This window comes from Melanostigma gelatinosum, assembly GCF_949748355.1.
Source record: "Melanostigma gelatinosum genome assembly, chromosome: 7".
Taxonomy (NCBI): Eukaryota; Metazoa; Chordata; class Actinopteri; order Perciformes; family Zoarcidae; genus Melanostigma; species Melanostigma gelatinosum.
The window spans coordinates 12,835,492-12,859,790 of record NC_136640.1 but is presented as its reverse complement, the minus strand read 5'-3'; the positions used below and the strand labels follow the sequence as shown (position 1 = coordinate 12,859,790).

Below are 24,299 nucleotides of genomic sequence, written 5' to 3'. Positions count from 1 at the left end.
AATGCAATACAGTGAACACCACTTATAGGCGTTACAAAGCCCATATAATATCTAGGTTTGTGGTGCCACCTAGTGTTCAAAAACAAATGCTACCAATCTGGCACATTCACTGTATTTGCAGTTGATTTGCCAACAATCCTCATGAACATAAATGAATGAAATCATCTGTAAAATCTCCTTTATTTTACCAGTTCGTGAACTGGAGTGACAGCTTGATACATCACACACACACACGACACTAAAGGAAACCTGTTGTACCCAGAGAGGCTGGTGCAACCTCTCTTTTGGAATATTTTTCTTTGATTAATCCACTGAATTGAAATTCCATTTGAGTTAATACACAGTGGGTGCTCAGTAGTAACGCACATAATGTTAATATTCATAAAAATGTTTTTTAACTGAATACTAAGGCCTGATAGAGGAACATTTCTTCCTCTCCATATGCCAACAATGAGAGCATGAATGACAAACATTCACCACGCCACAGCTGCCGGGTACCAAATGGCATCGATTTACAGTGACAATCATTCATGAACTGCATAATCTGAAAGAACCAGTGCAAATCAAAGCATCAAAGTAAAAAACAAATCATAAAACACCTGTTTGGGCAAATAATTCCGTCCAAAACCTTAAATCCTTATTAAGATAACGTACACTGCAGTTTTCAACAAAAAACAATATCAATATAATTTAACAGTATTTACCATCTTTACAGCAGTCATATTTATACTTTACTGTACAACACATACAGATCTAGTACACCATAGTTGTGCCAGTCCTTGCCTCTTTAACATATGCCTGATAATAACACTAGTGTATGGATTTAAATCTTTCAAGCGTTCATGCCCCTTGCAAACTAAATCTCACCACTACAAAGAATAAGAAGGCAGTCCAAGGTTAGACTTTGCATCCAAATACTGACAATAGAAAACATTTGACCAGGCATGAGATTAAACTGGTGATATAGCTGTGGTAAACCTGACACCAAATGCAGTCATTCTGGCACCATATTAGTTTTCAGCCATCATCTTTTAGGTAGTTTAAAAAAAAAGAAGTTTTTACATTAAAAGGGCTTCCGCGTCTCCATCTCATAATTTGCTTCTGTCCAGCCTCTTTTTCGAGGGGTTGGGATACTGGGGGTTCTCAATAACCCCCTCTCCAAACTTGAGCTCCAAGAAGCCTCGGTGGTTGTTGGGGCTGTAGGCAGTGACGCCGGCAAAAGACATGGGTACCAGCGGCTGCAGGAAGTGCTCTGGGAACTCCACGTCTTGTTTGTGCTCTGTCCACGTGTCTTTGGTCATGACGCCATTACGGGGATAGAATGGCCACAGGTCGACATGCAGGTGGTTGGCCTCGCTGTACTGGACTCTGTAGAAGTCTCCTTCCACTGCACGCTCCCAGACATAGCCGTTAGCATCCACAAGAGAGCCAGAGTCCAGGTTCTTCAAGTGATCACAGTTGGGTATGTCCTCCAGGTAGATGCCCAGGTCCACGTCATAGTCCCACGGGATGATGTCCTGATGACGGACGGCGCCCAGCAGGGTCCCCCCCTCGAGCCAGTAGCGCACACCTGAGGTCTCCAGAATATTGATGACATACTTGGTGGTTTCCCTGAGAGCGCGCAGACAGCAGGGAGGTGTCCAGCGGTCCAGATAAAGGTAGTCTGGAGTGTCATCCTGCACAGTGCCAAAGCAGCGAGGCGTCTCTTTACTGCAGCCATACCACTGTTCCTTCCCATCAGGCAGCAGGAGACGCTTCAGACCAAAGCTCCTCATGAGCTTCCCGGTGGCCTCCTTCAGTCGAGTGTCGGCCTTCCACTGGCTGTGGGCGGAGCTGAAGAGCGGCCGATGGTTCGCGGCGAAACAGGGGCTCTCCAGAAGCTTGACCTTCCAGCCTCTCAGGGCAGTCTGGACGAAGAGCGAGGAGAAAAGGGGCCGCCCCACAGGGACAGAGAGATTAAAAAGATCCTCAGTGCGAATGAGGACAACTGCATCTCCTTGTAAAGCCGAACACACACTTCCACTGCTCCCAGATGCAGCCGGTGAGTAGGTGGCTGTCCACTCTCTGAGGTTCACCCGCAGGTGGAGACACTGCACAGCAGATCGAGCCAGCACAGGCGCAGCTACCAGCCTCACAGGCCCCCCACCCTCACCTTCCAACTCCCTGATCAGCCTCTCGATAGCCCGAGGTTGTTCCAACTCCACCCCGTCAGGCACCAGCAGCACAAACTCCGTCTGGACGTGGAACTCTGGCCTGTGAGCTTGTGGTGGCTGGTCCGGGCTGGGGGAGAGGACTAGAAGGCGGGCCCCCTCTGGAAGCACCAGGGGAGGGTACGGAGACGTGTCTGCCACAGCCAGGAAGGGAAGCTCAGGTCTCTGGCGGAGGAAAGAGTTAGCCACATCCCCGACATAATTCTCAAAGTTTTCAAACTCCCTAAGAAGAACAGTTACACGTGGGCCACGACTGTGTCCCTCCCCTCCAACCACTCCAGGCTCACCACCAGCTCCGACAGGTACCCCCAGGCCTCCGCCCAGACCAGAGGCTGGAAGGGCCGCCCTCCTCGTGCCCCTGCCAAGCTCTTTCCTCTTGTCCATCATTTGCTGCTGAGCCCGGGACACATAGTAAAGAATGAGGAGGTTGAGGATGATGGCACCAGTTAACAGGCCTTGGCAGAGACTGATACGCATGGCAACTGATGTTTACTTCCCAGTTTCTGTCAGGAGAAGTAGTTTCAATTAAGAAATCCAGTGGTGGGTGTTAGGTCCCCATTAGTGAAACAGTAGAGGAATTAGAGTTGAAGACAACCTGTGAAAGACAAAAAAAAAGAAATGATGCAGCGATTGTGTTATGCTTTTAATCCCACCGATTTATATTTTCATAACTACTGCATGAAGATACCTTGACTGTAAAGTACAATCTCATGCTACTTTAAAATGACACAGAGGGCTACTCTGATTTGAAATAGTTAGCAGTGCAGACATAATTACTTTAAATGTAAAACTAGGACAGCCATAACTCAATGCAAGGTTTCCTTTTCTAAATAAATGTAAATAACGTTTGCTGCATTATCATGCAATTTAAACAGGCGGTAACATTCACGACCACAACTCACCTTAATTCGGGTGTATCTATTTTACTTTTTAGAGGGCAATTATTTGCAGCCCTTCACATCGTGCATTAGCCATGTTATTAGAGGCATGAAGCAGTGTTACGCCTATTAACCTTGTTGTACTACAGGGTATTTGTTTCTCATGGTGGTCCATCTCAGCCAGCTCTGGTAGCATGTGAGCAAACCTGGCTGACTCGTTCGCAGCAAACACGGATATTAATCTGCATTGTTCGCTAATGACACGGTTGTGGTTGAAATCGAGTCTACAAAATTTTAGGATTAAATTCCCAGTGCACAGAAATCGCTTCAGAATATTGCATTACTATGTAAACTCAACCATGGAACCCAATTGCACGAATTTACCTTTAAGCTATCACGTTTGCCAATACTTCCGGCTCGTATCCTTCAGAATAAAACTCCCATATTAACGAATGCAACAAAAACGAATTTTGCACAAGAATTGCAAAATATTATTGCTAGGTTGAAAATGTATTCTTACATTATCATGTAATCTCTATCGTTTTACTGTTAACCAATTCAATGTTAGAAATATGTCTTCACACTTGTATTATGAACAGAAAATAAAATTAAGTGGATGCCTGTGGGTGATTATTTGTTATGTTTGAGAAATTACCCCATAAATGTCTCCACTTATGTTTTACTTAAAGCGCAGAGATGACAACGGACCCGATGCTGAAGTCTTAACCGGCATCTGTACAGCTGATTTTCTGATTTATGTAATTATTATGTAAATACTGTATATGCATGTGTATCTTACCGGTTCAAATCGAAAATGATAAAATACAGATTACCATGTGTTAAGGATGCTTCTGGATAATTTAACACAAGCTTGTTGTATTCAAATCCAATTGTAATTTATCTGCAACAAATCAGAGGGCAGACACGCGGCAAGACAAAATCACGGTCGTCCCGTGACTGACTTTTGTCATGGAAACCTCAAACCAGAAACAAAGTTGTGCATACCGCTGGCTAACTTTACTGTCCTCAAACATCCTTGCTCACAAAATGGCAGGAAATAAATTCCCATAGCGACGTGTTCATTGTGTATTACTGCAAACATGGCCCTTTATTTGTCATCCACACTGGGAATTTCCAATGGCAAACAGGAAACAAATCTGGGATGTACAAAATAAGAGTCTCAAACATTCCTTTGTATTGTTTTGAGAGTGATATACATTTAATAACCTTATACCCATGTTACTTAAGATAACGTTTCCAATTCAGACTTTATGTTAAATGTGGCATATTGGTGACGAAATAGGCCAGAATGTTACAATATGTTACGATTACAACATCGTACTTTATGTTGAAGATTTGAAAGCGGAAGTGTAGTATTTTGTTAGCTGAATAGTAATTTTGCTCTGTGCGTGTGATAAAGGCGATAAAAGAGGGTCGCCTAAAGTGCTGCTGGGTTGGAAGAAGGGTACGAGGTACTTTTTATTATTATTATTGTTCGTACACTCTGCCCATTTACGCCTCCTTATCCTGGCGAAAGGTTGAACGGTTAAAATGGAGGCGGATAGATCCGGCGGAGGACCAAACCCGAACTCCGGAGGTGGCGGCAGTAGCAGCGGAGCGGGGCGCAACCCAAACGGGCCCAAAGCAGCACCGGGCCAGGCGACATCAGCTGCTGCGACCGGAGTGATGGCAGCAGCAGCGGCGGCGGCAGCAGCAGCAGCAGCAGCCGGGGCCATGCCCGGATCGTCGCAGGGTCGGGAGCTACAGGACGGGGACTCGGGTATGACGCTTCCTGGGATCCTTCACTTCATCCAGTACGAGTGGGGACGCTTCCAGGCCGAGAAATACCGCTGGGAGGCTGAGAGAGACGAACTCAGGGTAATTTGTTTACCATGTAGCCTGTTTTTGCAACGCTAACGCCGATTCAAGGCCAGCATAGATATCGCAGGAGCTCTTTTAGTGCTGCTTTGTGACCGTACACATGCCCCACAATCAATCAGTTTCGGGATGCCAAAATGCTCATGGGCTAACATTACACCCCATCATATTGTGTTATTACTAGACAGTACATGGCAATGAAGGGTCTGTATGATCACATAAAGCCAAACAGCCACAGCATGAAATAAACTGTATTTATTCACCCATAACACGAGTGCTCTTGCCCTTCAAATTGACATTAAATCAGGGTTTAGGTTAACTTGCAGGTGTACCAGACTCCTTTTTTTAAAGCGGGACTGTATTTTGGCATGTGTATATGGAAGCACTGATTGTAAGTTGACAATCATCTGGTTTTTATATCACACAGGGACAAATGAAGTTATCTGTGGCTGTTAAGTTGAGGTTAAGAGGTGTGAGTGTCCTTTTAAATCACTGCATTTTATAATCAGTCATTTGAGCATCAGTTGTGAAAGTGGTATTCATACTTAAGGAAAGCACCGACTAAAATGAGGCAGTTTAAATTGATTTTATCCAGGAAACAATTGGCCCAGTGAGAGAAAGTGATCGTGGTGATCTTTTTATAGGCTTGACACTCTCCATGAACAGTATCAGACTGCCAGCAGCTTTTGAATTGCATCACATTTTACTGCATAATCTCCTCACATAATGTTCCCTGTAGTAACAGTGTTGTAAACGTGTATATCTGTGTATCTGGTGGCATTTAATAGAAATCCACATTTTGCATTGGTATCACTCACGGATGGAGGATTCAGTGGTGTGGTACACGGTTGAGGATGTAATGCGGGTGTATTTATCAGCATCATTCACACTCATTTGACTGTAGATTATCGTCAGTTAAGTACCATCCTCCCGAAAACTAGGCCTAACCTTGTAAATCCTGACTGAATGTAAACAATATGACCTGCCACTTACAAGCACGCATGTGCTCTCTGCCTTTAGGTTAGAGAAGTGAGCTTTTGGCCTTAAATTTCATCACTTTGAGTCCCTGAAATGGCAAGAAAAATCTATATGAATGGGAGTCAATGTCATATAAATGCCCTTAAGCAAGGCATTAGTCCCCTAATGGTCCCGGTTATTCAGAGACTGACAGCAGAAGACAAAGGTTGTACTATGCAACATTCCTATATGTATAACTGTGTGAGGCAGAGCATTGCTGGGCAAGATTGTGCTTACTCATCAAATTGCAGGATTAGGGCAGGTTAGCAAAACATACACTCATTCAAATATGTTTTCACTCCGCGTTTGGAATGAAAGAGGAACAGTTCATCTTTTCATTCCTAAACACATATGTGGTCTTCTTCTTGTAACCACAGTTTTCTTGTAATTAGGACAAACTATCTTCTGGAGTTCAGTAGCTCGACAAAACCACAGAAATGTTACTTTGTCATTGCCTCTCTTCTGTCACTCTGCTTCTCACTTTGACCCCGACTCAAACCCAGTTATAAATAGCAGCCTTGATAAAATATGGATGAACAATAACAAACTGGTTATGCTCGCTGCTTTCACAGTCGCGTGTGTGTGGGAAAGAGTGGGAATGGAAGGTAGAAGCAGTCCATCCCTGTCCAACACGCCATTAGTGCTTGTTATGGAACTTTGTTTGCGCGCGCGCGTGTGTGTGTGTGTGTGTGTGTGTGTGTGTGTGTGTGTGTGTGTGTTTCTGCACATGGTCTGGTTTCACTGGTACAATTAGCACCACGTCCTGTGCTGAGAGAAAGAGAGGATCGCTGGAGTGCCACGCTGAAAAATTTACCTAGCTTACATTTTAACACCCACAGGCCTCTGGCTTTTGTTGCCAGCATGCTGGCAGGGCTCTCAACATGCCGGTTAGCATGCGCCCCTGGCCATGTCCTGTGTGTATGCCGCACCACACTGTACATGTGTCCCCCGTCTGCTCACATGTCGTATACACATGACTTTTTGTGCTTTTATGTCATGCGTGGGGCTAGCAAAGGAGGGCTGAAACCAAGACCATCACCAATATTTGAGACGAACACCATCATCTTACGACTGTGTGACTCTTTGTGCGTCGGCGGGGGTGTCTGTGTTTGTAGCATAGCATGTCTCTGTGAGACTGTAACACATGTTCCGTCTCTGTGAGTGTGTTTTTGGTGTGAAAGGCCACCTGTGGTGTCGTGTCTCCCATGACATGCCAGGAATGACGCCCTCCCCCTCTCTCCAGGCCAGGTGGGACGTCCCAGCACGACCATGAGACAAGCCGCGTGGGGGGACAGGTGGCAGTGGCCTTGTCTCTTTGTCCTTCAGACACACAAGAAGCTCTTTCCAATATATTCTATCAAATTACACTACTTGTGCACGGTGTGTGAACAAGCTTGTTTTTGTCTGATTCTCATTATCATTTAATGGACAAACAGACTTCGGATCGAGTCTCTACTCTTATTCTACAGGGAAAAGGACAGACCTCTCTTCCTGTTCGTCTTTAAACTACAATATTCTCATTTCCAGCTATTTCATTTTTTTTAGCCATGTCAGTAGTTGAGCAGAATAGATTACCGGTGACCCAGATGACATCACTTCCTGTTGAGTATGGCCCAGGGGGCCCCTGAGTACACATCTCTAATTAATAGCGCTCAGGCATGACATCTATATGAACTACGTTATTACAGTGGGCCTCCCACACACGCGAAGCTCCTGCTCTATACACGTTGTTTAAAAAGTATATTTTTCTGTATGTAATTCATTTCCTCTTGTTGTATTTCTCAATTTCTCTCTCAGCTCTTCCCCTGAAATCTTTATCATCTTATGAGTTTTCCCTCCTCTCTTATTCAAAACATTCATGACCTGCAGTATTTTTGCTTATCAAGCATCTTCTCATCAAAACACAGGCAGCAAGCGCAACTTTCTAGGATGTCATTCTCTAGCTAAATACCACACACACACACACACACACACACACGGCGCTCTCTGACACGCTCCATCAACGCACACTGTCCCAGAAAAGTTCATTGCTCTACTTGTTGGCTCTTGGATTCCCTCATGGGGATGAAGGGTTGAGAAGATGGAGGGTGGCCAGCGGAGGAGGAACGCTGCCCTTGACCCTGTTCTGCAGCGAGTAGAGGGGGACTGTCAGAAAAGGCTAAATATGTGTCAGCTCTCCGTGTTACAACAAACCCTGGAAAGGTCAGCAGCAGTTAGCCACGCTGAGGAAAACCCACCCACAGGAAAGGGAGATCGGATGGCGCGACAGGTTTGCTCCTTACAAGGTCCCTTTGTTAGTTTGTTTACCAACATAATACAGAGACAATAACCACAGTGCCAATGTTGGCGGAGGCTGTATCAAACCGACACCCAGAAGACCAACTAAGGGTTGTGTTACTCCTCGGCATGGGTTGGTTTTAAACATGGATGAAGATTAAACTTGAGCGTAACTTTCTTTATAAATGCTGAGCTGTCTTTAGACCTGCTGCTTCATTGTGCCTCTTATTTAATGTGTCAGTTTCTTAATAAGACCACCTTTAAATGCTGATAGTACACATTTTTTGTTATTGTATTCACACTCCGTGGTAGGAGCTGTTCGTTGTAGAACCTCATTTTAACCACAAGCGTATCTATTGGAAGTTGCGTTTGTTCTTCTCCTCACAGCAGCCAATGTGTGCTGGGGTAAATGAATCTACTCTGACATGAGATTTTACCCAGTTAACCCCATTACCACACCACTCTCAGAGAGAAACACTGGAAGAGAGAGAGCAAGTAAAAACCAGGTCAGAGCCAAATAATGAGCAGTAAAGTAATAGATCAAGAATGGCACCGAGCAATAACCGCTCTGACACGCTAATCCCTCTGTTTCGGCTCCCTTTATGTACCGTACATGGTAACGGCAGCTCTAACGGTGTGTGTGTGTGTGTGTGTGTGTGTGTGAGTAGAAACGCGTGCCCTGCCCCTGAAGGAAGACGTAGACTCATTCCTTTTAGAGGTGGAAATTACGAAGCACTTTGCTGATTTGTTTTTAGTTTAAAGAGCCGTATAGTCACCGACTATTGACTTTGTTTGTTTGAGCTCAGCGATGGAATCACGGTACAAATGTACATCAGCAAATGATCAAATCGGTGACATTACTGTGACCCTTTTGAGTAAGCTGCTGTTGGTGCAAGCTTGTTTTGTTCGGCTCAGTTCAAACTAGGCCTACATAAGAACTGTTTACAAGAGCCCGACATCCACCGATCAGTCGCTCTAGTTGTTATGGTCTTACTGTACGTTTTAACCGGGACTGTGAATCAATGCGGAGCTGACAATGTTGTTTTTAACCAACCAACAAGTAGCCATAAGTCAGCAGCACACTGATGATTCTGTGTTAAGGATTTGTTTATTATCTGTGTACAGAGGACCTCATGTCCCACTCTGCCCCTTCTACGTACCCAAGTTGCCTGTACTTGATCAACAGCAGGCCACAGCATCGGAACACTTCCCTGTCATTATTGTGCATGCTGAGTCAACCCTGAATGCTACCCTTTTTTTGGCCACTTCCTTTTCGAAGATGTCCTTTTTAATGTGAGCTAAAGTCTTCCATTCATAGTACGAAGTATATAACGCACACGCTGTTTTCTGCGTTGTGTTAATGTTTAACTTGGACGTTATGACGCTTTGCTGCTAGCAAAACAGCCTGCTTGGCTTGCATTTTTAGCATATTAAGCATTTCTACTACACAATTACTACTTGTGTGCAGCTGGAGGATCTCAGCTAACTAGCTGTTGTAGCTAACCCTATGTGCTGGCAGCTCTTCAACCACATAGCCACAGCAAAATGATACGTTGCGTAGCGGATTATAAAAGAATAAGCAGATTCTTGTCTTTTACTCGTCCTCCGGGCTTGTTAAATAAATGCACGCAGTGCTATTCAACCTCTCCTTTCAGTGCTCCTTACACATAAACACTGTTAATTAATTGTATTATTATTTACTTATTTTAAAAACTGAACTGCACGTCTGTATTTCATAACCTCTTTGGACATGCCTGCAGTATTGACATGCTAGCGTTGACAATTATCTCCTAAAGTCTCAGATAAGCATATAAAATCACATCGTATTTATCAGGATTACTCAGCAGCAGTAGTCAGGTTTGCTTGGCAGATTATCTTGTGTTCCCCTCGCCCTCCTAGCTGGTTACATGACTTTGTGCGTGTGCGTGTGCGTGTGCGTGTGTGTGTGTGTGTGTGCGCACACTTTCCCGGATGATTGACTCCCCTCTCAAGTAGACAGAGTGTCCGCCCCATGAGATAGCGTTTTTAGACTGTTCCACTTTTACCGAACTGTGTGCGTGTGGCAGCAGCCTCGTGGACCCACACAGGGACGTGCAAAGGGGAAATGGACTGTAAAACAACAGTCATTCATGCTCCAGCCAGAGAGACGGAGAGGGTGGAAATGCAAAACTATTGTGCATACGATCACCTGCACAGAAATCCTGAGATTAGAAACGGGGCTAGGCCTCTTTTTAAACCCACTTCTAACTGGGAACAGAGTTGTTGTTCTTCTCCTCCACCCAATAGAGGGCAGGATGTTTGTTGCCTGTTGTGAAGCATCACAAAGCATGCTTTAAACTTCTGATACAAACCTTTCTCATCACTCCGGCAGCCCTCTCACATCTTCGTCAAGTCATGCCATATGCTGCCTAACCCAAGGGAAGACCCTGTCTAAAGATCGCGTGTTGTCACCCTGCATTCTCTCATTATCACATTTTTCTTTTTCTTTTTCTTTAATTGTTTGCCATATGGCAAGAATGGGCATCTCTTTCCTCGAGGTAAGAATTGTATTGGCTCCGCTGAGGAAGGAAAAGGAGACGGGAACCACACAAAGGAAGGATATGTCTTAAAAGAGGGTATTTGAATTTGGCCGGTGTGTGTCTTGTTTTTCCTCCTCTGCAGATGCGCACTGAAGGCCTCGGTTAGGAGAAGTTAAAAATACGAGCTCTGTTCCACAACCCTCTACTTATTCCTCCGGGTTCTCAGAAGTCATGCTTGCTATGCTTGTCACATCGAACTTTTTCCTTCACGGCCTTCGCTTGTGATCTCTGTTGATATCAAATGCTTTTCTGAGCTTTTAATTGAGAAAGCGCACACGCTGCAGTTATGGTGTCAATATGAATAGATTTTGCGATCGTTTATGCTTGTGAGTGAGTGTGTGTGTGTGTGTGTGTGTGTGTGTGTCTTTTTTTGCAGGAACTTTGTGTTCCTTACCATCCTGTATGTGTGTTCCAGGCTCAGGTGGCATTCCTTCAGGGTGAGAGGAAAGGCCAGGAGAATATGAAACAGGACCTGGTGAGGCGGATCAAGATGCTGGAGTACGCCCTCAAACAAGAGAGGTAAGACGAATGACAAGGGAACCTCCTTTCTGTCACTGTGCCCTCATGTCTGTTATCCACTCAACCTTCTGTCGTAATGTTTGGCGTGCTGAAGGAATAGTGATTTGACAGTGAAAGGTTGTCCTGTATTTGCCTGTAATGCTGCCCTCGTGTGGGGTTGCAGGGCGAAGCATCAGAAGCTGAAGACAGGAAATGACCAGAGTCCCGGAGACAAGAAACCAGAGACGGAAGCAGACCAACGTATGTTTAGCCAAGCCGTTCTACACTCCGTTACTTTCAGAGCAATTCAAAATGTATGCTTTCTGCTCATGCGTTGCTGTTGCATCACTGTTGCCCCATCTTTTTTCTGTAGTTCCCAATGGGCCGGCTGAGTCAGACTCTGAGCCAGCCAATCAGATGTCCTGGAAGGAGGGACGTCAGCTACTACGCAAGTAAGGCCTCCGTGTCAACTACTCCTTTTTATTTCTGTACCATATGTATTCCAACACTACTTTATCATTGGTGTTAAACTTATGATCTTGACGAGCGTGATTGATTTATATACGGGTGGATATTAATGATGTGTGTTTTTTTTTTTTCTGTGAATGTAGATATCTTGAAGAAGTGGGTTATTCAGACACCATCCTGGACATGCGATCTAAGCGTGTGCGCTCGCTGCTCGGGCGGAGCAGCCCCGAGGCTAACGGGCCTGCACCCAGTGAACCCTGTCCTGAGCCTGAGCCCCGGGCAGGTGGAGAGTCGTTGTTGGTCAGACAGATAGAGGAACAAATCAAGAGGTGAGACTGTGGAAGCTGATCAGAACAGTGAAGACACTCACAGTTTACAACACAAGGCCCAAATCTTGATTAAAACAGAGAATGACATTTTCTTTGTTTCAGTTTGTTGTTCTCTTGTATAAATCACTTTACAATCATGATCTTTCCATACCTGCGAGTGCTATGAAACTGCTTTTTTCCCCACCTAAAGAAATTATAATGGTCATGCGGTTCTAGCGGTCTAGTGCCATCCTGCATAGACATGGCCTACTTTACATGTTATGACATAATCTCAACATCTATTCAAAGACATGAGATTGAAATGATATGGTTGGCTGATTTGGGTCGTGCACACACCGCACTGTCTAGAGTGGGTTCTCTTCTTAAGAACATCTGACAACAGACCACTTACAGAGGGAGACGTGCTCGACGTACGGTTTTAGTAATATCTTTATAAACTCTGCACTTTATACACGAGACAGTTCATCGGTGTATCGTAAGGCTGCTTTGTGAGTCGCATCTTTCTGTAGCACATGAAACATGGTAAGATTATAAAAAGAAAATAACAAAAGAACTATCACGGTTGTGTACCTGTCATTGCACAGGAAATATATAACTACCTGTCAGGCAGGTGAAGAAATATTGTTGTGTTCATGTTTAACTAGGACAGTAAAAAAAGAAAAGCACATTACTTACAGTTGCACTCATAAAACCTTTTTTATATTATAACCAAATAGCGCTACTGTAATGTAGACTGCTGCGGCCAAGCCTCCTATAATATGGTATTGTATAAGTACAATTAAGGTCGTCCTGCCTCCCTCTGCAAGGTATCGACCTAAATACTATTTTCTTCCCTTATTAACTGGAGTGGAGAGAATAATTGTCAAATTGCTTTTGTAGGAACGCGGGCAAGGAAAGCTCTAAGGAACGTCTGGGCGGCTCGGTGCTCGATAAGATCCCCTTCCTGCATGGCTGCGAGGACGATGATGAAGACGACAGTGACGAGGAAGAAGACTTCCAAGGCATGGCCACCGACTGCATCGATGGACCGCGAAAGAACAAGAAGTCTCGTGTAAAGGTATGATCGGTGATTTAAGAATACAACGAGGAAGCTGAGGAAAATTCAATGACTAAGCACAAACTGCAAACTTTATTCATGACTCATCAAACCCTCTTCTCTGCTGTGTGCTCATCTCCAGATGGGTTCGGAGCCCATGACCACAGACCTGGACCCGGAGGACGAGGAGGACGAAGACGACTCGGAAGATGCCCTCAGTGAATTTGACTTCCTGGGCTCGGGGGAGGATGGGGAGGGGGCGGGAGAGGCCCGGATCTCGGGGGACGGACGGGAGTTAGGTACGCTGCTGCCGTAGCAACATCATCAGCACAGCACTGCCAGAATCACTGCCACCAGTGTATCTGTCTTATTTGCCCCTCCCCCTCCCCGCTCACCTTTTTTATCTTTTACTTCTCATTGTGTCCTGGCATCTCTTCTTGTCAATAAAAACCAACCTCTTTTCCCAACCACCTGTCTCTCTGTCCTGTTTCACGAGCTGTCAGTCTGTGACTCTTTAGAGCTGTGTAGCTGTCATCTCTGTCTGTGGATGTATTCTCTGTGGTGCCAGGTCATTTTTTCAAAGGTTGTCAAGCATGCAGCCTTCTCTTTTTTTAATGTCCACATTTCATTCTTTGAGTCACATTTACACTGTAACCCTGTGCGCTTATTGATTTCGTCCTTTCACAAAAATGTATATATATATTTTTTTAATTGTATGTTTTGTATTTAAAGAATGAAGTCTATCTTTTTGCCTCTGTCTACATCCGTCTGTCTCTCATCTGTCCATCTGCTGGCCCCTCCAACCATCCTCCGCCCCTCTGCATGACTGGATGTTTTGTGTCTCTCTCCTCTTGCCGGGTTCAGAGAACCGCAGGAACAAGTTACAAGGCATGATGTCGGACTTCCCCCCTAAACCCACCCCGCCCCCGTCTGTATCAGGACAGGCCCGCCCCGGGGAAGGTAAGACTCCCCCACCATTTATACCTCATCGAAAACCGCAGATTATCCTCGACCGCTGCCGATTGTAGCTTTATAGGTTAAACCACAAAAAGTTGGATGATGTCTCAGTTTGGTGAAATGTTAAAGCTTGCGTAGGTGTAAACTTACAAAACTGCTCCTACGCCTTTAAATATTTCCTCTGATACAGTGTGCGAGTAAGGAAGCAAGATTATTGGACGCTTGCTAGGGAGATCTAAGATCCATTGCTATATTTGACATTCTTCATCTCAGACTGTCTTTATAGGGCCATAATGTTTTGTGGAACTCTTGTGCGCTTCCACCTCCAACCTGCAGGTGGCGCCCTGGGTTTTTCCTCCGACGTCTTCATTATGGACGCCGTCGGAGGAGGAGACATGAACCTGGGGGAGCTGGCTGATCTCACCGTGGCCAATGACAACGACCTCTCCATGGATGTAACTACACATTTGCTCTGGTCAATACACAGGATGTAACCCAACGTGCACGTGCACACTATGTGTGAAATGTTGACTCTTTCTTTTTTTTTTAAATGTGTGTCCTGTCAGATGCAAGATAACAGAGAGGAGTTTAAGAAGACATGGAACCCTCGTTTCACACTACGCAGCCACTTTGATGCCATCCGCGCTTTGACCTTTCACCCCAGTCAAGCGGTGTTGCTCACGGCCTCTGAGGATGGCACACTAAAACTGTGGAACCTCAACAAGGCCATGCACTCTAAAAAGTAAGAATCCTTAGATCCACAGGGAGGGAGGGAAGGAAGAACATGTATATCGCTCTTTTTTTTTTTCTTCTTTTTTTTTTATACTTACAACTCACTCCAAAGGCTTTCCGAGCAGCAGTAGGACAGATAACGTACGAATGTCAAATCAAACACAGCGAAGATAAGAAGCTAATTCAATAGATTGCCTCCCCTCCACAGGAACGCAGCGTTGGATGTTGAGCCCATCTACACATTTAGAGCGCACAGGTGAGTTGAGTACAAATACAAAATCCACACCATACACAGCAGCAGTGCAGCCACTGACGCCTCTCTCTTTAACGTCCAGTGGAGCTGTTCTGTCGCTGACCATGGGCGAGGATGGAGAATCCTGCTACAGCGGGGGTCTAGATGGAACTGTCAGATGTTGGAAGATGCCAGACCTCAATGTGGATCCTTATGATAATTATGGTCAGTCATTATCAACTACAGAGTAATAATGATTTTCCAATTTAGAAGTATTTTTGTTTTTTAATATGTGCGCTTGTCCGTCCAGATCCCGGCATCGAGAGCAGCGTACTAGCCGGCCACGAGGACAGCGTGTGGGGTCTAACTTACTCGGCGGTTCTCCATCGTCTGGCCTCGTGCTCAGCCGATGGCACCATTCGCCTCTGGGACCCTCAGAACTCTGCTCCCTGCCTGTCTGTCTTCAATAAGGAGAGAGGTAGATGTCCGTGTTGTGTTGTGTGTGTGTGAAGAAGTGCTTTTGAGCTTTGTATTGCCTCCATGCCTGACAACTCGATCGTCTCCCGTCTTCTCTCAGAGCACGGAACACCCACCTCGGTAGCCTTCGTGGCCACTGACCCCAACCAGGTGGTGGTGTCATTCGACGCAGGTGAGACGCTGCTCTACGACCTCAACACAGAGCAGAGCATCACTGCGCTGGAGACGCAGACCAAGGACGGTAGGTTCTGGAGCCTATTTGTAAGCCGCTTTGAGATAAGTTAGAAATAAATGAGATGAGATTCAGGTGGGGTTGTTTGTCTTCCTTTGCAGGCAGTGAGCTGATCAACCGCATTGTCAGCCACCCATCTGAGGCCGTCTCCATCACTGCACATGAGAACCGCACCATCCGCTTCCTGGACAACAAGACGGGTATCTGCATGTCTTTTACTTGTATTGGTCAACCTGTTCATTTCTGGAATGTGAATGCACCTAAATAAGCTTGTTTTGTGTCTTCATTCAGGTCAAGTTGTCCACTCAATGGTGGCTCACCTGGATGCGGTCACCTGTCTCACTACAGACCCTAAAGGCACTTACCTCATCTCTGGCAGTGAGTTCACCTTTACTGTTTCCTTATTTAGCTGAACATCTTAGAATCTGGCTTTTTCTCCCAAATCACTCCAAACTCTATTTTAACATAGAACATCATCGTACCCGGAGAGAGATTTTAATGCCGACAGTTTCTTTTAATATTGCGTCCATTCTGCACACAAGTGGGTATTTTTCAGGAATTGTTAAAAAGGTAATGGGAATTTTAAAAAGAAGCGATGAAAACACAATTTTTTGAAAGCCTCACAATCAGTCGTCTCTCTAAAGTCGCACTGTAAGGCATTGCAGAAGAAGTTGTGCATTAAGTCTAGCTTTAAAAACAACATGGAGGATTCCTCTACATTGCACTCCACACTGGTCTTTGCCCGTGGTAACGTTGTCTTTGCTTTCGCCCGCTCTCCGCCCCCCTGCAGGCCACGACTGCTCGGTGCGCCTGTGGATGCTGGACAACAGGACGTGCGTGCAGGAGATCACAGCTCACAGGAAGAAGCACGACGAGGCCATCCATGACGTGGCCTTCCACTCTTCACAGCCCTTCATCGCCAGCGCCGGCGCAGATGCACTCGCCAAGATCTTTGTCTGACAGCAGTGTCGTCATTCTGGTGAGATGGGGGGGTGGGGGTCACATTTTTGCCAGAAAGCCTGTATTACAAAACGGGAGTGTTGAGTTTGACATGAGTAGTTCTAAACGGCTGTTGGTCTAACTTTGTTTGTTTCTGCCTTTTAGAGTCCTACAAAAACAACTGGGCAAAAAGAGACTGAAGACTACAGTGGACACATTTCATCTGCTCTCACACACACACACACACACACACACACACACTTGTCCTGCACCCCACTGGCTGGGTCATCGCCATAGGACATATCCTCCCCTCAATTCTCCGCTGTTCTCTGATGCCTCAGTGACTTCTTGTAATACTAATCACACTGCTTTTTTTTATAAAAACACAGCTGCTCCTTTTTTTAATAATCATATTTGGAGGAACACTTTTCTACACTACAATATTCGGTTCTGCTTTCTTTTTTTCATTCTACCAACACTCATCACAAACCTGTGTGTGTTTGTGTGCTTAAACTGCTGACACACTACTTAGGTTAAGAAACCACCAAGGAAGCGCACGGCACACACACGAGGCACCAATGCATGCATTTCAGTTGAGATCTTAATTTAAGAAATTGCCTGTGGCTAACATACATATGTAGACATGATTAATAACAGTTATCTTTCCCAGTGTCTGCAGAAAACACCTGACCGACCTCTTCATTGGGAGTCAATGTATTACATTCCAAAGACTGCAGGTAGAGTGTGTGTGTGTGTGTGTGTGTGTGTGTGTGTGTGGTGGCGGCGGCGTATTCAGGGTCGGAGAATGTTGACTTTCTTGTGTGTGTGATGTGAGGAACCATTAGACAGTTGCTCGCCAGTGTTGAACAAATAGCTTTAATTTCAACTTCATGGCCAAGTCTCATTGTATGTATGAGTATTACAATGTCCCCGTCATTCGTGAGATAGAATCTCACTCTGCTGTACAAGATGAATGAAACACAATCATGGTCCATTTCTACAAATGTACAGTTTGAACTCTGTAGACTGATGCTCTCGCGACACATTAACCAGCTAAAGGTAGATACCCCGAGGGTGCAGTTAAAGTCTGTTGACTTGCAGCGGTAGCGAGGCCCCGGCTGTGTGCTCTCACCAAATGACACGGATTGTGTCATTTGGTGCTTTTGACTGTACAGGAGAGCGCGCGTGTGTTCGTATATATGCACTAGTTAAATCACGGTGCTACGAGAGACCTCGTCAGTCTTGAGTCAGAATCAGGGACCTGCTTTGTGTGTACCTGTGAGAAAGAGAGACTGTGTTTCTCACTCATCGGGCTATGAAGTGAATCTGCTTTTTAAATGAAATTTTATTGGTTAATCACTTCAGTAGTCTCGTTTTAGAATGAACTGTTAACGGCTCTCGTTAGAGAGACGCGAGTGGTGTCGCCATTGATCGTTAGAGGAATGTACAGAGCTGATGAGGATTATTTTACAGCGAGTGTCACTTGGCCTGAAAACATTTCCTCAGATGAGAGCTGGTCAGATCGTCTTTTTCATTTCATCTTGGAAGTCTGCGCCAGTTTTGTAGGCGGTGCTTGGTTCTGGCTTGTTGTTATTTATTCAGGCTTTCCAAAAAAAACAACAGAAGAGAGAACAAAAAAAGCTTGACCTACACTTGTATGTTGAGGTGAGGTTCCCGTGCCTTGTTTTTGACGGGCATCAGTTGCACGGCAGCACATTACCCAGAGAGCCAATGACGTGAAGCTGGTCTCCTCTTTCTGAAGAGGTGGGGAGAAAAGAGTCCAGAGTCCATTTTAAATTCAGCCACTTTTGCCATTTCAGAAAAGGAAACGATAGAAGAAAGAATTGATTTGAATACGTTTGGGTGTCGGTTGATGTTAGTAGCATGACTCTGCACCGAATCTGTCTTGCTGATCCCGTATGGTTCTGCTATTGTAACATTACCCAGAGGACATTTGGCGAAGGTGGACACATTGTTCCTTTGAGACACTGTGTCCCGCATCTATACTGACCCTGACTTCAAATTACTTGACTGGTAATTGTTTAGTATTACCTTGAGAAGACAGATTAAGGGGACCCTTCCCCTCTTCAAGAATACAGGGTCACACTAGGGGTCAGAGGTCAGATCTAAGGGTTCAAAGTAGCCTAGATGTAAACACTTCTTTTCCTAATCACTGCGGACACTAGCATTCATAGTTCAGTTTTTTTTTTTTTTTTTCCTGAAGCAGGATGGTGGACTGTTCCGGACGCAACTACATTAGTGTACTGCTGCTGGACATAACATCCTGTTATCACATTTAACTACTATCTGGCTCCACTTTGCACTACATTTAATTGTGGATGCTTGTGGTGAGGAGTGGTTACAGACAGGGTGCGGAAATAATGGTTTGCATGTATTTCTTATACAATCTGAAGTAATACTACAACATGAAAAGCCTGCTGTGGCTGGCGTTTATTTGACAGTGAGAGTTACTGAGGGCCTCTTTCTGAGAATAAAGACAAATCAGTACGACACTTCAAAAAAATGAAGAAAGGAATTGAAACAGAGGTTGTAAATGGTGACTCGAAATGCCATCATGTGCTGTAAATGTCCATCATTTCCTTGTTTTCTTTCTTTCTTGCATTTCTTTTCTTTGATTATAAATATGTTTATTAAGATGTAAGAATACTGTAGTATCATAAGTGAATCATTCTTCCACGCTAGGCATAGAACTTGCTTGTGATTGATAATGGCAATGTACAACTTGTAAAAAAGAAAATGATTAAAAAAACATGAAAATTGAAAAAAAAGTTTTAAAAAAACAACCTGTTACCAGTCAGACGCCAAGGTAAAGGACTCTCATTTCTTTGTTTTTATTTTTTTATTAGCAATTTATCACTGTGTGATATTTTGTACATCATATTAAGCTGTATTCAAACTATTTCCTCTAACTACAAGGGATAAGAGACCTGCTTTTTATTCATTTTGTTTTATTATATATTTTTGAACTGCATTCTAGCTTGTATCAAATGACTCTTTTTGTTTACGGGTCCCCTGTTGTATGTCATTAAGGAAGAAAACAAAAAATGAAGATTTTGTACAGTGAACTGAAAGTTGTTTGTGTTGTGTTTTTTTGCCTTCTTTAATTAAGGGATACAAAACTTCCAAAACCAACTGACCACATGGAAGTGTCATCCCTCACCTGTCTGAAAATACACAGTAGAAGTACCTTGATGGGGAAAAAAGAGATTCTACAGCAATTTAGTGAAGGGACTTTTCATAGAAATGTTTAAAAACGTGTTTAATGCATCAGAGACCAGGATTTCCTTTCATACCTAATATTTGTCAAGTTCTAAAAAGGCTGGATGCCGCACTTCCACAATACAACTACATATCGTCTTCCATTCTCTGCTTTAATAACTGGTTTTCCGACCAAAAACGTTCAATTATCTTGTTAAAATTCCTAAAACATATCTCCTCCAAAATCTACGAATATGCAGATATCGTTTTTCTTTTTTCACAAACTACTGTTTCCAAAGTCAACATCCTGCTGTACTTCCCATGATGGGCCAGCTAATCTTGATTTGTGAAATTAATCGAGTTCCCCCTTTTCAATGCAGCCCCCCAAAATGACGATAACGAGTAAACCAGAATTTCGTTGACAGTCTGGTTTGGTTTTTAAAGAGCCTCATCTTGTCACAGGTATTGTCAGCTATGAACCAAATAATTAACCAATCCAACCCTCAAGCTTTTACCACGCTCAAAACAGTGTGCCATCTATATTACAGAGCCTTTTCTACATCACATCTTCACATTGCAATTGCTAATTGTATCACTTCAGCAGCAGGGTAAGTCAGATTTATAAAATTGTTTATTTGTTGTCTTAAATACTTTCAGCCTATGCACATAACATTTTAAACATAATTGGTAAATGGAGTTTCAATGGAACACTCTGTGTGCTCATTTCACCTGTGGCTATATGTCCATTTGTAACATTAGGCCAAATCTAAAGGTGAATGGACAATGCAGCCCTATGACCTCATCTATACTTATCTCTAGCAAACATTGCCCTCTTGTGGTGAAAAGTAGTCATGGCAAGCATTGTTTTGCTGCTGCTTCCTTATTGTGGTCTATTGTCGTAGTTGTATTATTTATTAATGTATGGCTCCACAGGGAGAAGGACGATGTGATGTCCCTGAGAGGAACTTCATGAGGTCAGCGAGTTTCCGTAACTATCAAGGGACTTTTTCATGACCAAACTTAATAAGTAATTATTTTAATCTGCATGCTTTCAATGTAAAATAAGATTGTCGGTGCAGAGTGACAGTCATGTTGGTGATTGTGGTGACCCAGCCTAATTTCTAAACTGCTGTATATTATGGTGTGTGCAAAGTAACACCTCCTCCCTTGCCATGGAAGTTCCTCATTTTAATAATGAAACTTGCAATCAACTTTGAACAGCTCTGAAATAGGTGTGGCCCTATTCTGCAGGTCTGGCAGAGGCGTGTCTAGTAAAAAAAATGCAAGGAGGAAAGGTGTCACAAAGGAAGAAATAAGGCAGGCAATAGAATCTCACAGGAAGACTGAAAGAGAGAAGGTGAGGAAGAGATGGGAGGGCTTTTGAGCGCGGAGCTGCCACCTCAGGCAGTGTAAGCGGATCTGTGCTGGCCTGGACTCAGGGAGGGAGAAAACAAGACCAATAACCCCGAAGCAAGCAAGGAAGGGAGCGAGAAAGAGTGAAAAAAAGAGGAGGGAAAAGCCAGGGAACAAGGAGTCAGAGGGCGGGACTTTCCGAGAGGCTATTGGCTCCAGCCTCTGTCAGTCATTTCACTTCCTCCCCGGCTGTGGCAAGATCACATATGAGAGGGCAGGAGGGAGGGGGAGAGGGAGGTACCCTCGCGCGGCTCTCACACGCTCCGTGTGCTTTTTCACAAGAAAAAGACTCAACTGAGGCTGAAACTGAAACAGGGCAACACTCGTAAAAGGAGTGCAGTCTCTTGCTCTCCTCCATTCTTAGTTTCCTGTTTAAGGAGGCCATTTTGTAACTCAGCCTGGAGAAGAGGCACAACAAAGTTTGGCATTGTTTTTGTTTTGTTTTTTTTCTTCTCTCCCACGGCCGGGAGTTTCACAATCAAGTTTGGACTTTCTCCCGCCGCACATCAACTTCTTTAGACCAGAGAGCTGAAGGAGGGAAGGGAGGCGCACGAGTCTCTCACACAACATCGCTCGTGCTTGTCATGCCAGGACAATAACAAGAGTCTGAAGAGGAGAGAGCACGGAAGAAGTGGCAGAAAGGGGGAAAAGAAAATAACACAACTTCCTGGATAAGGATTTCTTCCTTGGTCCAGTGGTTGGGGGTGGACACAGGACACATAGGAACCAGCACTCTCTGCTCAACGTGTGTGTGTGTGTGTCTCTCTCCATGTGTCAGTGTGTGAACCCCTCTCTCCTCCACTGAGACAGTTTGAATGAGTGTGGTTTTCTTCATGAGATCTCGGGTGTGTGTATGTTGAGAGCTCCGGGCAGCTGACAAACAAGACTCTTGAATGGCTAACGCTAGCCCTTGTATGTCCTCAGGGGCCATGGCCCAGGTCTTTTTCCCCCCTGTGGGCTCTTCGCCACCGGGCTCAGCTGTGATGCAGCAGGGGACCCCCATATCCATGCCCTCCATGCCTGCTCAGGGGGGGTTTCCTGTGATAGACCTGACACCAGTGCAGGGTCCCGGTGGGGCTGTGATACCCTCGCAGCCTCCCACTCCAGCAGGGGTGTCCTTCATCATCCAGATCGGCCTGACCAGAGAATCTGTCCTGATGCCCCAGAGTGCTGACCTGGCCTATGTCAAACAAATTGCCTGCTCCATTGTTGACACCAAGGTAGGACATGTGTGTACGTGTGGTGGGTTCATATGTGGAAAGTGGGGAGGGTGGCATGTCAGGTAAAACTGGGCATATGCCTCCCCCCCAGGTGGAAAGCTGTTTATGTCTGAGGCCACGCTTTCATGTCTGTCTGTAAACTGCTTGTCAGATGAGCAGTTGGAGTGCTGCATTTCTCTTTTCACTCTGTTTTAGTGCCTCTGTCCCACTAAAACATGTGTAAACACTCTTCTGCTGTCATAAGGTGTTTAAACATGCAAGCAGACAAAGTATTTGAACCGGTGGCTGTGACAGACTCTGAGAAAATGTACAAAATGTCACAATTTAGCTCCGCTCTATTTACAGAAATTAGCCCCCCCCCCCCCCCCCCAACAGTTGGAGGAGAACACTCTGTTCAATTAGGCTTTGTTATGCCACATTCAGGCGAGCCGAGGGATGTCTGATGGGCTCAGTGTTTGAGACGGTGTCATCTGTACATGAAACAGGAAGTGTAAGACAATAATTGCAGCACTTCACATACTTTTATTTTTTACTTTATTGCATGCCTAAGACGCATAAAGCAAAAGGAAGTCGGTGTCCAAATGTTGAGGAGCACCTTTACTTTCCTTCAGTTGAACTAAATAAGAAAGTTACTGAATATATACATAGAGGGTAACCACAATGTGCTCCATGCCTGGATGCAATCTGTTTGTCAAGCTCAAAAGTCTCTTTCACTCTCCTCAGAGGTTTTGGGGGGGGGGGGGGTAGTGACATCCTCTTTGCAACAGGAAGTAATGAGTGTTATGGGGAATGTGGTCTTTACAGTGTTTGAGAACCACCGACTAGCACATTTTACACATGCACATGTAGCTATAGTGGAGAACGTTATGCTACAGGTAGTTTGAGCGGCCCGTGTGCTGTTATCGGCCAATTAGCCTGGTAGGTGTTTAGATTAGCAGATTTCGACAGCCTTTGTAAAGATCCCCACAAGCTTAAATCTTCCAGGAAATTCTGGTGCCGTCTCCAGCATGTTTTACCTGCTCTGCTAATCTGTTCCTGTGCACAACAACCTTTGTTTTCTCCTCATAGAAGTGGATCTCTGTCATGTATTTGATTTGATTTAGTGAGATCATTCAGCTGTTCTAGCTGATGCTGGATCTCTACTCACCACGCTGTACTCAGACTGAGATCAGTAGCTGGAATGTGTTCTCCCAACTGTGTTTCCGTATGATTGGAACAAGTAAGAGGTGTTGCTTTCCAGCATCAATGTAAACAACAGCTGCATCTCTCTGACTTCGTCTTCTTTTCTTCTTGTGTTTTTCTCTGACAAACCAGAACTCTCCTGTGTGATGTAAGAGAGGTTGTTGTTGGAAGTTTTGAAACTCGCATAAAAAAAACGCACTGCAAAATGTCCAAATAAAGACATACAGATTTACGAACTTCTATCAACTAGCCAGTTACCTCAGTGACTCAACAACACCTGCAGCTGCTTCACAGTAACAGTTGTTATGCTAAAAAAAAACCTCTTTTGGTTTTTAAAGTATATAGATTTGCATTTAAAAAACAATATACTCGATTGGAAAGCTAATAAAGACATTCGACGAAGAGTAGAAGGCTCTTTAGTACGTCACCATGGTCAACCAGTGAGGTCTAAGAAGCCTCTACATTTAGATTCAGACTTCTTTTAATACATTTATATTGGTGGATCAGTGTCAGGGAAATGTTCATT

General features: G+C 44.6%; 3 protein-coding genes across 3 annotated transcripts in view; 2 read left to right on the top strand and 1 right to left on the bottom strand.

The window, feature by feature from the left end:
- Positions 1-278: 278 nt before the first annotated feature.
- fkrp (fukutin related protein) lies at positions 279-3,443 on the bottom strand. The gene is made up of 2 exons (XM_079272724.1): positions 3,113-3,443; positions 279-2,805 (listed from the first exon to the last, which is right to left on the bottom strand). The coding sequence occupies exon 2, from the start codon at positions 2,685-2,687 to the stop codon at positions 1,089-1,091; it is 1,599 nt and encodes a 532-aa protein (XP_079128850.1). The 5' UTR covers positions 2,688-2,805; positions 3,113-3,443; the 3' UTR covers positions 279-1,088.
- A 1,064-nt stretch (positions 3,444-4,507) lies between these two features.
- On the top strand, positions 4,508-19,825 carry strn4 (striatin, calmodulin binding protein 4). Its single transcript, XM_079271458.1, has 18 exons — positions 4,508-4,966; positions 11,255-11,358; positions 11,522-11,598; positions 11,711-11,789; positions 11,949-12,134; positions 13,014-13,191; positions 13,313-13,469; positions 14,035-14,130; positions 14,464-14,582; positions 14,694-14,869; positions 15,068-15,115; positions 15,195-15,316; positions 15,402-15,569; positions 15,669-15,809; positions 15,902-16,000; positions 16,092-16,178; positions 16,591-16,779; positions 16,905-19,825. Exons 1-17 carry the CDS (start codon positions 4,640-4,642, stop codon positions 16,758-16,760), a joined length of 2,334 nt encoding a protein of 777 aa, XP_079127584.1. The 5' UTR covers positions 4,508-4,639; the 3' UTR covers positions 16,761-16,779; positions 16,905-19,825.
- A 1,862-nt stretch (positions 19,826-21,687) lies between these two features.
- The window catches only part of prkd2 (protein kinase D2), a 30,688-nt gene continuing 28,076 nt past the window's right edge, over positions 21,688-24,299 (top strand). The window contains exon 1 of the mRNA XM_079271912.1: positions 21,688-22,591. Within this exon, the coding sequence (XP_079128038.1) occupies positions 22,265-22,591 (327 nt within the window). The 5' untranslated portion in view covers positions 21,688-22,264. The remainder of the gene's footprint in view (positions 22,592-24,299) is intronic.

What these genes read in the sequence shown, in the direction of transcription:
- strn4 (XM_079271458.1), top strand. Translation starts at nt 4,640, where the DNA reads ATGGAGGCGGATAGATCCGGCGGAGGACCAAACCCGAACTCCGGAGGT. An exon ending in ACAGGCCCGCCCCGGGGAAG is followed by an intron (nt 14,131 to 14,463) that starts GTAAGACTCCCC and finishes TCCAACCTGCAG; the next exon opens with GTGGCGCCCTGGGTTTTTCC. An exon ending in GGAGACGCAGACCAAGGACG is followed by an intron (nt 15,810 to 15,901) that starts GTAGGTTCTGGA and finishes CTTCCTTTGCAG; the next exon opens with GCAGTGAGCTGATCAACCGC.
- fkrp (XM_079272724.1), bottom strand. Translation starts at nt 2,687, where the DNA reads ATGCGTATCAGTCTCTGCCAAGGCCTGTTAACTGGTGCCATCATCCTC.